Source organism: Phocoena phocoena, chromosome 5 (genome assembly GCF_963924675.1).
Source record: "Phocoena phocoena chromosome 5, mPhoPho1.1, whole genome shotgun sequence".
Classification (NCBI taxonomy): domain Eukaryota; kingdom Metazoa; phylum Chordata; class Mammalia; order Artiodactyla; family Phocoenidae; genus Phocoena; species Phocoena phocoena.
In genome coordinates, this window is record NC_089223.1 from 109,220,146 (window position 1) to 109,238,445 (window position 18,300).

General features: G+C 43.3%; 1 protein-coding gene across 1 annotated transcript in view; it reads left to right on the plus strand.

The window, feature by feature from the left end:
* Nucleotides 1–14,731: 14,731 nt before the first annotated feature.
* MCUB (mitochondrial calcium uniporter dominant negative subunit beta) overlaps nucleotides 14,732–18,300 on the plus strand; it is a 90,894-nt gene continuing 87,325 nt past the window's right edge. The window contains exon 1 of the mRNA XM_065878146.1: nucleotides 14,732–14,962. Within this exon, the coding sequence (XP_065734218.1) occupies nucleotides 14,861–14,962 (102 nt within the window). The 5' untranslated portion in view covers nucleotides 14,732–14,860. The remainder of the gene's footprint in view (nucleotides 14,963–18,300) is intronic.

The following is an 18,300-nucleotide window of genomic DNA, read 5'->3' on the forward strand; positions in this document are numbered from 1 at the left end:
GATATTATTTAGGTGGAATTGCTAATCACTGAAAGAAGACAGTTTAAGATTTAAAAAAAAACAAAACCTTATTCTTTGGCACATGAAACAGAGACATCCTGAAAAATAAAAATGGTAGGTAGATATTTTATGAATCACTCATCTTTTTTTTTTTTTTTTGCGGTACGCGGGCCTCTCACCGCTGCGGCCTCTCCCGTTGTGGAGCACAGGCTCCGGACGTGCAGGCTCAGCGGCCATGGCTCACGGGCCAGCCGCTCCACGGCATGTGGGATCTTCCCGGGCCGGGGCACGAACCCGTGTCCCCTGCATCGGCAGACGGACTCTCAGTCACTGCGCCTCCAGGGAAGCCCAAATCACTCATCTTTTATCTCTAAACTCAGAGATGGAATCTGCATCAACCAAAAACTTGGGTATCCTCTTCCTCCTGCCTTCTTGTAATACCTATGAGCAGCAGAGAAGTTAGCCTCGATTAGGAGACACAGAGGCTGTTAACGCATTGCCTTCTCATGGGTCATGAGCTGATCCAAAAATGAAAGCCCTTTCTTTAGTTCCCATTAGTAAACGATAAACAGTTTTGTAGATTTTCATGTCAATTTGGGGGCCAAAAAGCATTGCTTACCAGTAACCCACTAAATGAGTTGTTACAGATTGCTAAATTGGTAGTCACAAATGAAAATCACTGTTTTATTAAAGATTACTTGACACTCTACTTCTGTTCTCCTAAGAAACCTGGTTCCTGTGCAAGTTTGTAATTTTGCAAAAACTCCCTGAAGTGCGTGTATACAGATAATTCGGTTGCCACCTCCTCGGGAGCTTCTTGGGTGAAATCTGAAACATGCCTCCACATATGCAGAGGGTAGGGAGAGGCCGAAGAAAGAGGCAGCCACGCCAGATTGGTAGGTGGAAGTTTTAATAAGCAAGGGAACTTACTTACAAGGCTTGTCTCGGGCGGCCACAAAACCAGTAGGACTCCACACCTACCTGCCAGAATCTTAAAAGTTTATATAGAGACCTTAACTGGCTTCAGTCACGTACACAGTCCAGGGAGCCTCAACACTGTATTTGTGTTTCAAGACTGGATCCTTGGAGCAGCTGCTGGGAGCAGGGAAAGCAAGCAGAATACAGCATCCAAGGCTAGGGGAGCAGGTGGGGAGCCTCCAGGTGCCAGGGTCAACTGGCAGTCACGTCTTTTTGATGGCCTCCTCCAGCGACAGGTGCTATGCCACAGACAGTCTGTCAGACAACGGACAGAAACTACCCTACAGCTGGTGATCAGTCAGTTTTTATGAGTGCATCATCACTGCTCAGACATGTTCATGGTTTTAGTCAAGTGACTATTCTTGTTTTTCAGGTACCTATTATTTTCGCTCAATAGCCAATTAATTTGTTGATAATTTGATTAGGGTGTAGTGATGTGTATGCTTATTTTTACACTATAATTGTCTAAAACTAGATTCTGAAATATACTTTTTGGTAGACGTAAAATGATTATACTCTCATCGTTAAAACAGAAATATGTATAACCTACCCTTCTACCTTGCTTATACACTCACTTTCTAAAAATATATATATTATTTATTTATTTGGCTGCATCCGGTCTTAGTTGCAGCACGTGGGCTCCTTAGTTGTGGCATGCATGTGGGATCTAGTTACCCGACAAGGGATCGTACCTGGGCCCCTTGCACTGGGAGCGTGGCGTCTTATCCACTGCACCACCAGGAAGCCCCTCTTCCTTGCTTGTAACACTTTATTGATGATGTGGCTGGTACATGTGTGCTAGTTTAAGTAATTTGTAAATATAATTATTAGGTTCTTTTAAAGTTAATAGGCTATGGCTTTATAATATTAAATCATGGTTAAGCCTATTCTCTTTAGAAATAAATAAAAAGCAATTTGTATATGTTTCTCTCAATTCTTTATTACATTGAAATTTGCTTTAGGTCAGGGATTTTACCTTGAGTCTTTTTAGTACTTCTTGTCTCCCAACTCACATATCCCCAAGCTCCTGTCCTTGTATAGCTACGTAATAGAAACACGTTAAGTTAATTTAGTGGAAAACTTATTAGCCTTTCTTACAGTGGAGTCATTTCAGAATGACCCTTGGGAAAGCTGTAAAACACTGTACTAGTTTGGAAAGCCTGTCCCATATTTAATGACGTTTTTATGGAATTTTTTCTATATTCCAATTTCTTTCAAATCCTGCTCTTTTGGGACTTAATGTTTTATGACTTGCATAGTAACAATAGGAAAGACCTATTAATATGTGCGTCCTATTGAAACCTGAGTGATTTTACTAGAATGAAGGATACTGTGCCTCTAGACTAACTCTTATTATCAGAAACTGATAGGTAATTATTTGCAGAGTCAAGAATAACAGGGAGACGGAGAGATGAAGGAATAAGATGTTTAAGCAAGAAAGGTCAAAGCTTAAAGCTGAGTTGTTTTTTTTTTTTTTTTGCGGTACGCGGGCCTCTCACTGCTGTGGCCTCTCCGGTTGTGGAGCACAGGCTCCGGATGCACAGGCTCAGCGGCCATGGCTCACGGGCCCAGCCGCTCCGCGGCATGTGGGATCCTCCAGGACCGGGGCACGAACCCGTGTCCCCTGCATCGGCAGGCGGACTCTCAACCACTGCACCACCAGGGAAGCCCAAAGCTGAGTTATTTAATTAGGACCCTGAGTACTATGTCCCCAAGCAAATAAGGGGTCTGAAAAGGTGTTTTTCCCCAAAATCTAGTGAACCTAAGTTGTCTTCATAGAACTTACCACAATCTTTTGAGTGATAGTTTAGGAAGGAATGGGAACCAAAGTGGGATAGAGAATGGGTAGGAACCAGAAGGGTAACTGAAAGTAAAAGAAGATTGATTGTACATCACTATAGGGGCTGCCCTTCTCCATGTCCAGGCTTTGCATGTCCTTCTCCCCTTACTTGGAAACCCGTTCGATCCCTTCCTGGCTTCACTGACTGAACCCCACTCATCCTTAGAACTCAGCCTAAAGATCACCTCTTTCTGGCAGCCTTTCCTGACCACTCCCCCTCCTGTGTGTTTCCATAACACCTTCCACTTTTCTCTGCCATAGCCCTTGTCAGCATTATCATTGACATTCTCCTTTAACACAGGAACTATGTTCTCTCTTAAACTAAGGCAAGTGCCTCCCACACCCATGCCTGGCACATAATAGACATTCAGCAAATGTTTGTTGATTCAGTTTTAAATGATTCTAAGTTAGAGATAAAATGAGTTGAAGATCTGGAAACAGAAGTAAAGAAACAGTCTCTTTTGGATGAAAGAAGAAACATACTATACCATGCTGGATGGAAATTGAAAAAAAACCAGATGGATGCAATGGGAATAGTGCCAGAAGGTGGATATAAACCCCATGAAAATTCAGGAGTGTAACCACCTCTCAGGTTTCTGGAGCTTCAGGCGTCTGGAGCATGTTGCAAGATAGCCTCCAAAATGAAAGACAAGTCACTCCCCCCAGGTCACCTTCCACAACACCTCGTACAATGCTTGGTGACTTTTTGGGGTCTTAGAAGCTACATACGCCCCATTTCACTGTGCCACTCTGACCCATTTACCAAGTGACTGGTAAGGCTGCCAATTTGCAGTGCAGTCAGAGCAAGAGAAGGTTCTACATCGAGGAAGGCTGTGGTGCAAACCGCTCTGCCCCTAGGGCTCTTTTGACCCAGCAAGTCTAACTGCAGTGTCTGTGGCAAATGCGAATGCCATGCGGGGCTCAACTGGAAATTACAGACCTCTCTAGGGTTCGGGAGCACAGCCATATCTTCTGCAAAAAAAACCTTTTATCTCTTTGAGAACAGCTCCTAGCCTGCTACTGAGCTGTGCACTGCAAGACGTTGGATGCCCGAAGCGAGTAATAAGATTGCACATGCCCAGAAGCAGTCTGTCACTAAATGTGAACAGGATGTAAGGTACCAGCCTCAGCTGTCCTGAAGCAAGCTGCATGAACAGGTGGCTCGGATTCTTACGGCCACTCCTGCTGCATGGCCACCTTCCCTCAGTTCACATCCATGGCCTCATGGGCTATTTTCCTCTGATCAGTTAAAGAAGGAAGAAAAAACCAGCCTCCTTTTAAGACAAAATTATGGCACCAACTGGACTGCTGTAGGACTAGTCTAGTGGTGAAGGGAAGTCTTTGTGGGCAGAACTTCAAGCCATACGTTTGTCTAGACAATGAGACTCCCAAGAGATATAGGCCTACACAGCTTCATAGGCAAGTAGCTAACGGCTAGTTAAATGACCAGGGACTTGGAAGGAACAGGATTGGAAACTGGTGACAAAGGTTTAGAGAACAGGTATTTGAATGGATTTCACAGGGTGACGCTGTGAAGATATTTGTATTCCATGTGAACGTACACCACAGGGCATCTGCAGTGGAAATTGCCCACCTGATTCAGGTGAGCCATCTGTGAACGTCAGCCTCTTTCCTTAGTCACCCCAGTATTTGCTCAATGGCCTGTGTACAGATTTGCTTTACTTGCGAGGATAGAAGCTACGCTTGGGCTAAATACTATGGGCATCCCCTCGCCAAGGCTGAAATGGCTGCACTGCTGTATTCCTAACCTGTCCTCAGCTGAGACCTACTTTGGTTTCTCAATATGACATTATTCCTTGGGGAAACAAGGCACCACATGATAGCAGGTTAATTACATTGGACCCTTCGCCATGGAGCAGTTTGTCCTCAGTGGAATAGACACACAGTCTGGGTATGGATTTTCCTACCCTGCCTGTAGCATTTCTGCCAACACCACCATCTATGGGCTTACAGAATTACCATGGGATTTCCACAATGTTTCTGATCAAGTAACTCATTTCACGGCAAAAGAAGTGTGGCAGTGGGAATTCACTGGTCTTACCACGACCTGTCACCCCCAAAAGCAGCTGGCCTGATAGAAAGGTGAAGACACAGAGTGACTTTTGATGTACTGTCCTACAGGATGCAACATATGCTTTGATTCCGAAACCAGCATTTTTCTCCCATAGCCAGGCCTGAAAATCAAGACGGGATCAGCATTCCATCTTAACCTATTCACAGAATTTTAGGGTCTTACTCCCCAAAGGAGCAAGCTTCCACCGAGGGACACAATATCATTCCTACTGAATTGGAAGTTATGACTACCAGCTGACTGCTTGGGGCTCCTTATGCCAATAAGTCAGAAAGGGATTTATCCTGATTGTGAATAGGAATTAATTTGCTGCCATATAATGGGGTAGGGAGGACTATATCTGGAACCTATAGAAATTTCCAGACTGCCTCTTAATACTTCTACATTCAAAATTAATGGAACACTGGGAATTCCCTGGTGGTCCAGTGGTTAGGAGTCCATGCTTCCACTGCAGGGGGCACGGGTTCGATCCCTGCTTGGGGAACTAAGATCCCACAAGCCGCACCGTGTGGCCATAAATAAATAAATAAATAAAACAAGAAAAGAATGTCAGCTTAAAAAAAAAATTAACAAAATACTACAGTAACCCAGTAAAAGAAGGGGTCACTGATGACATGACTCAAACTCTTCAAAAAATGAAGATTTCTGTCTCCCACTAGGTAAAGAATGCCAACCAACAGCCTGTACCGTGCTAAATAGAAAATGGTAAACGATCTGAGAGGTGCAATGTGAACAAATTTGAGAGAGAAAAGGAAGAACTCGATTCTAGCCCTGTATCTGTCATGTCATATTAGACCACCTCCAGTAGAAAGAAGTGTTTGAGAGCCAAACAGAACACAATTTGAGCTCTAGTCCCTCTGCTAGCTGTGTGACCTGGGCCAAGTCCCTAAACTCTTCTGAGCCTTAACAGTCCCACTAGAGATGATCATTTTTTTTTAATTTTTAAAAAATATTTATTTATTTAGGCTGTGCTGGGTCTTCGTTGTGGTGCATGGGTTTAGTTGTGGTATGTGGGATCTTAGTTCCCTGACCAGGGATTGAACCTGAGCCCCCGGCATTGGGAGCTTGGAGTCTTAACCACTGGACCACCAGGGAAGTCCCTAGAGATGATAGTTCTGTGGTAAGAGTCTTGTGAGACTTATATGGAACAAATGTGTAAAGTTGTACATTAACAACTGACATACAGTAAGTACTCAGTAAATGTAGGTCAACGTCTTGGCAGAATCACAGCCCAGCAGTAATAGTAGCAATGCTCTGCCCATGTTGAGCCTGCTCTCTGCCCTCGTATCACCAGTGTCGGTTTGCCTCGTACCTACCAGTTTCTACCTTCACTGAAATTCTTCCCTGCTTGAGACGAAGGACCAAAAGTTTTAGTGCTGGCTACTGCCACCTTAACTCCCTTTTTCCTAGGATTCATTTGTTAACCACACTTATATTTGCTTCAGCCCACCCAGTACTGCTGGATATACAGAAGCAAGCGGTCTTTTTCCATTACATCCATCTACCACCAGACTTCAAAATGTGATGCTCACCAGAGAGCCAAAATTGTTATGCTAAGTTTTCTTTGATATCAAGTTTTAACTTTCTACCTGATAATCTCTTTATTAGGAGAGACTTATGAATTCTTATGCCTCTGGGCCTTTGAACATGCCGGAGCCTCTGCTAGAAACACATCCTCACCTCTTCATTTGACTAGCTGCCATTCCTCCTCCCGTTATTCATGTGCACTGATGTCAGCCTGACCCTCACCCCAAGCCTACCTGGACCTCCCCGCTAATTGGGACCTTGGGCCCTGGTCTTTTTCCATTTATTCCACTTTAATTTCTTGTTCTGTTAACTTCCCCACTATGTTCCACGTGGGCAAGAAACTCATCTTTTTCATTCATCACTCTATCATCAGAGCCTTGAACAATATCTGACACACCCTTGTGCACGTATAACCAGAAGTATGTGTGATTTTGTTCTTCTTAACGTGGTTGAAGTTTTAAACTTACAAGTCCTGTTTTATTTTTCATCCTTTCATTCATTCATGAAATATTTAAGAACCTACTTTGTGACAGGCTCTGTTAGGTGATGAGTTTAGAGCAGTGAACAAAACGGACAAGGTCCCTTCCATCATGGAGCTTGCATTCTAGTTGGGGGAGACAGATAAAAAATAAATATAGGTGATGATGAAATGCTAAGAAGAAAAATAAAGCAGAGTGAGGGCTACAGACAATGAGTAGGAGGTAGTGTGGCCAGACTTATCTTTTAGGGCCTCGTGGGCTATGGTGAAGCCTTTGGGTTTCATTCTCGAAGGTGTAATGCCTTCAAAGGGCTTTGAACAGAGGGGTGATGTGAACAGGAGACGGCCAGACAGCCTACTGTAGGAGGCGGAAGAGAACAATTCATGAATAAAGCAGCCCCCAGCATAGTTCAGATGGGACGTGTTTGGATTAAGAGAATGTGAAATTTAGGAATTGACCCTGGCAGCTTGGATCAATTTTTACTTGATCATTCTTTTATGACCCTACTGGTTCCATTTGCTAACACTTCATTTAAGATCTGTTTTATTTACTTTATAAGTAAGATTGGTCTGTGACCTGCTTTTATCGTGTTTACTTGTTTCATTTTGATATCAGCATTATGCTAGTTTTGTTAAATGAATTGGATAGCTTCCCATCTGTTTTGATGCTTTTAACAATTCATATCAGTTAGCTAAAGTTCAGGTATATAAGATAGGTATTATCTATTTTGGAAGTTTTGGTTGAACTGGCCCAGTAAGCTCTGGGCTTGGGACGTTTTTCCAGGTAGATCATTAAACACTGTTTCAATCTATGACTACTGGTCTCTTCAGGTTCTCTTTGTTGAGCCAAGTTTGGTTTGTATAGTTTTAAATTGATTGATATAAGCAATTCCTGGGGGTTAGTTTTTCTATCCTTTCTGTTATGTATATGTATTCCTTCTTTTTTCTTCATCATTCTTGTGTCAGGTTTGTCAGTCTTGGTGCCTTTAAAAAAAAAAAAAAACAACTTTTGGTTTTATTGACTCACTATTTTGGGGAGACGTTGCTTTAGAAAAAAGGGTAGAGGAAGTCTGATTCATTTTCTGCTTTTACCACTATCATTTTCTTCCCACTACATCCTTTAGGCTTAGTTTTGCTATTTTTATAGCTTCTTAGATTGTAAGCGTAGTTTACTTTCAGACTTTCTTGTTTTCTAATAAATGCATTTAAGTCCATACATTTTCCTGAGTAGTGAACGTTTTGATATTAAGTGCTCTCATTGCTATACAGTTTTAAAATAGTTCTCAAATTCCACTTATTTCCTACTTAATCCATGAATATTTTTAATAAGTGTGTTATTCAAATTCCAATGGTAGTGATGCTTTACCTTCTAATTTCATGAATAAACTTATATGTTAGGAAGTTAAAAAAATATTTTTGAGATTTCCTCTGAGGCCTGACATACGGTCATTATATTATGAATCTTCCCTACAGAGTTTGAAAATAATATGTATTTCCATTTGGGTACTAAGTTCTTTATGACTCTGTTAAAAATGAAAGCCTAGGAATATTCTTCTCTAGTTACCTCTAGAATTCAATCAGCGTAGGGACCTCCAAGTAGGATACTCGAGGGGACCCCTCAGCCAGTCCACCTCTGCAATCCAGTGCTACTGGCATCTGCGGAGGATATATGAGAAGTTGCTGGATTCAGATGATTTTACAAGTAAGACCAGGTGACATAAATATAAAACTTTTTTCGTAAATAAACTTTCCTTCTACCTTGACTGAATCTAGCCCCGTTGCCAATGGTAGGCAAGTGATACCAATGGTAGATAATCCAGTATCATTACTGGTCAGCCTATCTGTGAAAAACTGCGTTCTCAAATGATAGTTTGAGGACATAAGTGAATAACGTCTGCAAAGGCCAGTTGTATGAAAGTCAATGGGGAAATTTGGGGACCACCTTTATTAGAAGTCAAAGCACAAATCTGGATATTCATGTCCTCATTAAGGATCTGATGCCAGGCTAAAACTAGGGTGAGGCAACTGAGGTACTTGTCTTGGGCACCAAATTTAAAGGGGCACCAAAAAACTCAGTCATTGAGATAATATTTAAATGTAATATTTTTAAAAATCGAAATTAATGCAAAAAATTTATGATGAACAGAGTATCAACATTGAAAATAAAGAAAGGATTTGACCCTGCAATTGATTCACCTCCCTTCACCGCACCCTAATCCCAGCTGTGGCTATGGGAAGGTCAGGTGGTTAAGCGATGTCAGAAGAGACAGGCAATGTAAGGTCAAGGTTATCTTGGGGTCTTGGAGTTGAAAAATCTTGGCATCATAGTTATACAATTCCAGGCTTGAGTTCTGACTATATGACCTTAGATAAGTTACTTACTTAACCTACTAGTTTCTTCATCTGGGATAGGGAGTTAATAACAGTAATTTGTAAGGTTTTGTTTTTTTTTTTAGATGTTGGCGGTAAGAGTTTATTAATTTATTTATTTTTGCTGTGTTGGGTCTTCGTTTCTGTGCGAGGGCTTTCTCTGCTTGTGGCAAGCGGGGGCCACTCTTCATCGCAGTGCACAGGCCTCTCACTACCGCGGCCTCTCTTGTTGCGGAGCACAGGCTCCAGACGCGCAGGCTCAGTACTTGTGGCTCACGGGCCTAGTTGCTCCATGGCATGTGGGATCCTCCCAGACCAGGGCTCGAACCCGTGTCCCCTGCATTAGCAGGCAGATTCTCAACCACTGCGCCACCATGGAAGCCCCTGTAAGGTTTTTATAATAACTAAACAAAGTGCTTATGCCTGACCCCCAGAGGCAGATCCAAGTTTCGTGGAGCCTGAGGTTATATATAATTTGGGAGACCGTCTTTAAGAAAAATAATAATTAGGAATGCAATATTGGCGTGGTAATGAATATTTAAGAGTGAGAAAATAAGTCATAAATAACAAAAATTTTTAAAGCACAAAACCCCCCAAAATAAAACATTTTAAAAAATTAGTTGCCGCTCACATCACTGTCATACTTTTCCCCCCCCGACAGTTTTTTGGCTACATTCCCTTTGACTGCCTTTCCATAGGGCAGCAATTTTGCAATACTTTCTATAGAGAGAATAGAAAAGAGAATTTTCTCTCGCATGTTGTTTTGTTTCATATCATTATAGTTTAGAAAAGTGTCTCAGCTTTACAACTCACTATTGGCAATGTCTTGTCAATTCTTCAAGTGTTTTTCATATGTGAGCTGTAATATTGGGAAGAATATGCCACAGACCGGCTTCTTGGCATTCATTTCACATGTCGCTTCTTTTTACTAGACCCACACTCTAGTAATTTGGGGGGTCAGCAGAGTGAGAGAGCTCTGGACACCGCAGATGGAAAGACTACTGGGGCTGCCCTGTCCGCATGGTGGCTCAGCACACGTGGATCACTTTGGTGCACGACACACTTCACCACAATGTGTGGGAATCTTGGTGAGACAGAACAGTTACTCCGAGCTAGTTCATTAATATACTTACGTATTAGAACCTCTTCACATTTGAATCTCTGCTTTCCCTTTTCAGAAAAAAAAAAAAACAACCATAAACAACTTTATTGGTGTCATTTATATACCACAAATTTCACTCAAAGTGTACAAATGATTTTTAGCAAATTTACAGACTTATGCAATAATCACCACAAATTTCACTCAAAATGTACAAATGATTTTCAGCAAATTTACAGACATGCAATAATCTCCACAATCCAGTCAATTTAGGACATTTCCATCACCCCAAAAAAGATTCCTCATGCTTGTTTGCCTCACTCCCAACTTACAGCCCCAGGCAACTACTACTCTACTTTCCATCTCTATAGATTTGCCCTTTCTGGACATCTTATATAAATGGAATCACATTGGGTTTTTTTGTTTGTTTGTTTGTTTTGCGGGTACGCAGGCCTCTCACTGTTGTGGCCTCTCCCGTTGCGGAGCACAGGCTCCGGACGCGCAGGCTCAGCGGCCATGGCTCACGGGCCCAGCCGCTCCGCTGTATGTGGGATCTTCCCAGACCGGGGCACGAACCTGCGTCCCCGGCATCGGCAGGCGGACTCTCAACCACTGCGCCACCAGGGAAGCCCACATTGGTTGTTTTAAAGGCCCTTCCTGTACCTGTTTTCCATCTCTTGTGAAACAGGAAGCAGGATCTGTTTTCCATCTCTTGTGAAACAGAGATCTCTGATCCTTGTCCTCCAGCCCTGGCAGGGCTCTTTCTTCTCTGCATATTGTTATCCTTCCCATCTGGAGCCACAGCTCCCGGACTTTTCTTTGGTCGCATTGGTTTTGAGTTGTTCTTGCAATATCTCTTCCTGTCTATTGGCATAGTTTCATCTATTCATTGTTGACGGAGTCTCCAATTTAAAACAGGTCTTGTGCCAGGCACTCTGACAGAGCACCTGCCCCTGCATTTATAATTGAGCTGGAGAGCCAGATATGAATGTAAATAAAAAGTGTGATAAGTTCTACAAAATAGGCAGGCACTAAGTTGTTACGGAATGGTTTGGAGTAATAGTAATAGCATGTATTGATGACTTAGGTGTCAGCGAATTTGATTTAGCTTAAGCTTTCAGGGGTCTTCACTTGTACAAGCCTTTCCCAAGGCACCTGGTGAGGCATTGGTCCCTAGCAATGCATTCACTTGGTGAGATGTTTTTGTAATATTTCTAAAAGTAAAATATTTTAACTGGAATCGATTAAGACCACTCACTGTCTCTTTCCTCTCCAACCACCCCTCTGACACATGTCCCCTTGTGTCAGGTGGCTGAGTGGCCATGGCCATTTTCAAGATCCAACAAAAAGTAAGTTGAGTTGGAGATACATTTATTTCGGGTTTAGTGGGATAATTGTATGTGGCTCACAGTGATTTCCATGTATTATTAAGTATTGTTAACTATGCCCATGTAGGAATGACTTCCAAGAATACTCCTCTCACTTACTGCTGTGACAAAAGTGCAGGACCAGAGATTGCAATGCAGTATGAATGTGCCCTGCAGTGCCAAGTGACCAGAGTGTGTGGCTAGTAAAAAGAAATGATGCCCAAAAAGCAAACAAAAATAACACACAAAAACAAAAACAACCCCCCCAAAAAACAACAAAAAAGAAATGATGCTTGGAATGAATGACTCAGAAGCTACTTGTGGACTGTTCTTCCAAATGTTACAGCTCAGGTATGAAAAACACTTGATAGAACTTTTGCCAATTTAAGAACAACCATAAGAATTAACATGACATTACCAATAGTGAGTTTTAACGCTTAAAAACACTTTTCTAAACTCTCAGTGATATGTAAAAACAAATCAGCATGCTAGAGAGAAGACATTAATCTTTTCTATTCTCTCCATAGAAAGTATTACAAAATTGTTGTCCTATGAAAAGGCAATTGAAGGGAATGTAGCCCCCAAAAACCCTGTTGGAAAAAGAGTATTAGAGTGATATAGCAGCAGATTCTGTGCTCAAAATGGACATTTTCTCCTCCTCTTCTCCATTTCTCTCCAAATAAAACTTCTTTCTTCGACCCCCTCCCAGCTCTATTGAGGTATAATTAACTGACAAATAAAAAGTGTATATATTGAAATGTACAATGCGATGGTTTGACATATGTATACATCGTGAATGAACACAATCAAGTTGATAAACACATCTATCACCTCACAGAGTTACCTTTTTTTTTTTCGGTGTGGTTAGTCCAGTTAAGATCTACTCTCTTGGCAAATTTCAAGTGTATAATACAGTACTATTAACTATAGCCACCATGCTGTACATTAGGCTGTTAGAACTGATTCATCTTATAACTGAAAGTTTGTACTTTTTGACCAGCATCTCCCCATTTTCCCCACCTTCCTGCCCCTGGAAACCACTGTTCTACTCTCTGGTTCTATGGATTTGACTTTTTTAGCACCCACATATAAGAGAGATCATATAGTATTTCTCTTTCTGACTTATTTCACTTAGCATAATGTCCTTCAGGTTTATCTATATCGTCAAAATGGCAGGATTTCCTTCTATTTTATCGGTGAATAATATCCCATTATATATATAAACAACATCTATATATCATTTTCTTTGTCCATTCATCCTTTGATGGACACTTGGGTTGTTTCCATATTATGGCTACAGGAGAAAAGGGAACTCTTGTACACTGTTGGTGGGAATGTAAATTGGTGCAGCCATTATGGAAAGCAGTATAATGGTTCCTCAAAAAATTAAAAGAGAACTACCATATAGATCCGGCAATCCTACTACTAGATATGTATCCAAAAGAAATGAAATAAGTATCTCAAAAAGATACCTGCATCCCCATGTTTATTGCAGCTTTATTCACGGTAGACAAATCTCTTTCATTTGGAGCACTAGCAGATAGAAGGAAAGGACTCGGGTAAGGTAAATTACTTCCCATGTGGACTTAATGTTTAATGCGTCACTATCTGTGCAGGGCAACGGTATTTTGAAACACAGATGCTCATTAACACATATGAATCAGCCTTAAGTGGTGACAGAGGTTTTGCTATCATAGAAACTTACATCTTTTTTTCAATAAAGAAAGGAGGGGCTTCCCTGGTGGTGCAGTGGTTGAGAATCCGCCTGCCGATGCAGGGGACACGGGTTCGTGCCCTGGACCGGGAAGATCCCACGTGCCCCGGAGCAGCTGGGCCCGTGAGCCATGCCCGCTGGGCCTGAGCGTCCTAAGCCTGTGCTCCTTAACGGAAGAGGCCACAGCAGTGAGAGGCCCGTGTACCACAAAAAAAAAAAAAAAAAAAAAAAAAAACACAATAAAGAAAGGAGATCGTCATCAGGTGAGATTTGCCACTTGTTGCACTGTTTGCTAGCTTTGACTCATTAACTCAAGCCTCTTGCAGATTTAGCAAATAACAATATGGGATGCCCAGCTAAATTTAATTACAGATAATAAATAATTTAGTATAAGTATATCCCAAATATTTCATAGAAAAGTATAAGTGTGACCCCTGCAATATTTGGGACATACTTATGCTAAAAAATATTATTTTTTGTTTATATGAAAATCAAATTTAACTGGGCATTCTGTATTTTATCTAGCAACTCTGTTGTAAGTAAGCTATTTGAAAGTTGGACTAGGTTGCTCTTAAATGGTTTGTGTTTGTTTTCACAAACAAAAAGTCTCCAAGACAAAACATTAGATTTCCCAGCTGTCGAGAAGACAGTTCCTGTTCCTTAGCTCCTTTAGTTAAAAACGTGCTGCAAAGGAGAAGCCAATTCGACTGTGGGAGAGATCGTCCCAAAGAGCTCTGGGTGGGTCACCGCAAACGTCTGGCAGAAGTAGGTCTGGGGTGACCGTCACAGCGCTCAACAATGAGCAGCGCAGCCCGCAGCCCGCACTGAGCCAACTGAGAGGTGGCGCCTTGGTGGACCTGCTTCTCTCCCTCCTTTCCTCTCAGTCCAGGAGGGAAACTTTCAGAGAGACCCTGCCTCTCTCCAGATGGCCACTCAGGCCCGCGCCTCCCTGCTGGCGGGGTGGAAGGCAGCAGACGGCCCCAAGGGCACTGAGTACCCAGAATTACGAGTTTTGAAATCAACAGCCCGCAAGGTGCGAGGGGCCCGCTCGCTCTCGTTCATTTCAGAAGGGGCTTCCGCTGGAAGAAGCGAGGCCGTCCCAGCGTCCGCGCTGCCCCTGGAAACCCGAGATGCGAAGGGCGGTTCCCCCGCGCTCTCTTTCTCTCCCCCTTCCGTTTTAAAATTTTGGTCGGAGGAAAGAAAACAGTCTGGCGCCCAGTTGCGTGCGAAGACGAGGAGAGAAGAGTGACACACCCTCCCTTTAGCCCGCCCCGCGCTGCGCTGCGCTGGGAGGCGGGGGCCAGGCGAGGCTGCGCTCACCGGGAACGCCCTCTCCCAGTCGTCCCGCTCGGAGGATGGCCCGCTGACTGGGGTGGGAGCGCCGCGCCGGGCGGAATGATGCTTCGGAGGGGCCCCTGGCCCTGGCCCTGGCGCGCGCGTCTGCTGCAGACCCCAGGAACCCATGGCCGAACGCATCCGCGACCACCGATGCCCCAGGTTAAGCCCGAGCCCGGCGGTGGGGGGAAGCTGGGGGGAGGCGGCTGGAAAAGTTTGCGTGGGGCAACTTCCGCGGGAGCGAAAGCCCGGCGGCCGGGACGTTCACTGCGTTTTGCTGGCTCCCCGGTTTCGCGCGCGGGAGGACCCCGACAGGTGGTCGCCCGGGCCGCGGAAGTGGGCCCCGGGGTCCAAAGTCGGGGTCACCCCCAGGGGCCGAGGGAAGGAAAGGCCAGGAAGGAAAGGACGTGCGTCGGCGCATCACCTCGGTTAAGTTGGGGTGCGGGGACCATGGGGCTGCGGCCCGGGGAGCAGCACAGTTACCCCGGCAGGCAGTTTCTCCGCGTCCAAACTACGGTCTTCTGTAAGTTTTCAGAGCCGTTTTGCTGTCGGCTCGATCGTCGGTGCCGAAATGGCCGAAAAGGGCTAAGAAAACGGTAGCGCGAGCAGAGTGAGTGCCCCGAGTGTGCACTGTCGTAGGAGGGTGGAATTTCCATCCTGAAAACCGCGAGCACCTCCCTTTCAAAGAGGGAAGAAAAATTCGCGTTTTGTTCCGAGACTTGAGAGTCGGGGGAATCATAAGTGTGTGTTGGTGAGTAACGGTTGGCCTGACACAGTTGTATTGTGGTCTGTGTAGAGCCGTCGCTTGGGAGGAGGGAGGAGGGAGGAGAGTGGATGTGCACTAAAAAAGACACAGGAAGACGGGGGAAAGTACTGATTGTAACTGGAATTGTGATGGAGCCTGACAGGCGCCCAGGAGCCCTAACTCTGAGCCTGATGAGGAAAGACAGCCTTTAAATGAGAGCCTTCCAGGTGTGCGCGGTTGCGGAGAGCGTGGTTTGCGTTTTAGTTCCCAGCACCGCCTCCCCACCCTCATAAATCATTTTCAGATTGTTAACCGGGAAAAGATTTATTTTTTCTTCCAGTTGTGCACTTTGCAAGAAAAGCAGAAAGTAAGCGATGTCATTCAGTATCTTGTCACTTTCACGTCCTGTTAATTTTTCTCTTTTTTTCCCACTCCAGCTCTCTCAGGGCTTCAGAGTTTGGAATGGTGGAAGAAATGTTTAAGTGCATTTTTAAAATGCCTTCCCTGAATGTTAGAAACGGAATGAGGAAGGGCATTTTGTTCCTTATAACTAGGACAGGGGCAAACTTCTTAAAATGTAAAAGGGTAGACTTAATAGACTAATGGAAGAGAGAGGCTTTTTTCATTTTGTGAAATTTGTGTTTTTATTATAAATGTTGCACTTTACAGTCAAAGATATACTAAACAGTAAGACAACCCAATACAAGGAACCCCCTTCACTGTACACCATATAAACTTAAATGATTGATTCACTTTTCTGTTAAACCTATTTACATTTTGAGTAGAATGTTTATGGATCCTAAGACTGGCTGCTCTTTCGCAGATTATCAACTCTAAACTCTTCATGTTTCCCACCTGATGCTATCCAGGGTAGTGCCATTGCATGCCCCAGCAGGAATTGGATACTCTTTTAAAAGAGGTCGAAAGTGATACAGTGGAGCTTATTAGGCTTAATCATAGGGGAATCATCTTAAGAAGCCTTATGTTTGACTGTTTCTAATCTGAAGATTTTTGTTTTAGGTCTTGACTGTCCATGCTATTAAGTCAATTTGCTGAACCTTAGAAATAGAAATGTTTCCATCATTTCACTTGTCTGATTAAAGACCCCCAAAGAATAAAGAGAAGCTTTGAGTGTGCTTCTTTATATGCTGTTTGAAATTGTACCATAAAGAAACTGACAGAAATATCCTGGCTGCCTAGGAGTTTTAGCTAGGGCTACTAAACCATTTTCTGCAAGTCAAATTAACTGGTTGTAGGGACATCTTTCATTCTAAGGTCTCACTGTTTTGTGATTGCTCCATTTGATATGAAAAGTCCTGTGGCTAAAGACAGGTGTTATTTCCATACATTTTTGCTGTAAACATTCAGATCCCTAGAGCCTCTGAAAGCAGCAGGAAAAAAAGAAGTGATACATGTGACCTGACAGCTCATAAAATCCTAGCTTGAAAGGACTTGTCATTAATAGTATCTCAAGTAAGCATTCCCAGTTATATTTGGCCTCTTCTGAAAGGAGTGTGCCTTAGAGGAGCATTTAGTGATTTTGAAAAATAGACAGTTTTTATGCTTCACATGGTAGGTGAGTAATCACCAGTGATTTTTTGGGTAGAAAAAAAGTTTGTCAACATGAGTATGTTTAGTATAGCAGAATTGCTTTTTAAAAAATTTTTTTATTTATTATTTTTGGCTGTGTTGGGTCTTCGTTTCTGTGCGAGGGCTTTCTCTAGTTGCGGCGAGCGGGGGCCACTCTTCATCGCGGTGCACGGGCCTCTCACTGTCGCGGCCTCTCTTGTTTCGGAGCACAGACTCCAGATGCGCAGGCTCAGTAGTTGTGGCTCATGGGTCCAGTTGCTCCGCGGCATGTGGGATCTTCCCAGACCAGGGCTCGAACCCGTGTCCCCTGCATCGGCAGGTGGAGTCCCAACCACTGCGCCACCAGGGAAGCCCAGAATTGCTTTTTAAAGGACATAAGTCTGAAGCATAAGTCTTGGTCTGAAGCATAAGAGAGCCAGAGCACGCCATATTACCTTCGGCCAAGGCATGGCCTGTTGTCCACGGTTACGTTCCAGTCGTAGCATCTCTGCTTCTTTGCAGCGCTGTGGCTGAGTGGTTGTCCCAGCAATCCACAGCTCCTGCTGGCCTGTCTTGTTCTCCAGGACACAGCTTTGAGTGATCATGGTGCCTGATAAATTATCACTAAACAGAAAGCTCTTGCCTGATTGTGCCTTCCTTAATTTGGTTCTTCTGCTATTTAGTTGGAGAGACTCCCTGATGTGATTTCAAGCCGCCAGTGCAGTATTTGGGTCCCTACATTGGCTAGGTTTAAAATTTTTATAAAATCAGGTGTACTTTGCAGAGAAGTTTAAGTATTGAGTGTGCTTTTTTTTTTTAACTCATAGAAACAAAGCATATACATGTTATAATGCCACCACCAAATGTTAATTTAGAAGTTGTTTTCGTTGTTTTCATCTTTTGAATTTAATAAACATGTCATCCTCGTTTGACACGTTCCTATGATTCTACCTCATGTGTTTGTAACTGGCGCGTTGTGTACTATAATCCTCGTTTCAGAGCTCTCTCCTGAGGACAGTGGTTGATTTGTATGTTGGTGATTGTACTTACATTGTAGAAAAGACATGGATGCTTTGGTCTCAAAGTAGTTTAAGACCGGTTTGTCTATTAAATGTTAAACATTACTACCTTCCCGGCACTTAGGTATTAGGGCTGGGTTTTTCATTTGCTTATTTTTGGTTTACTT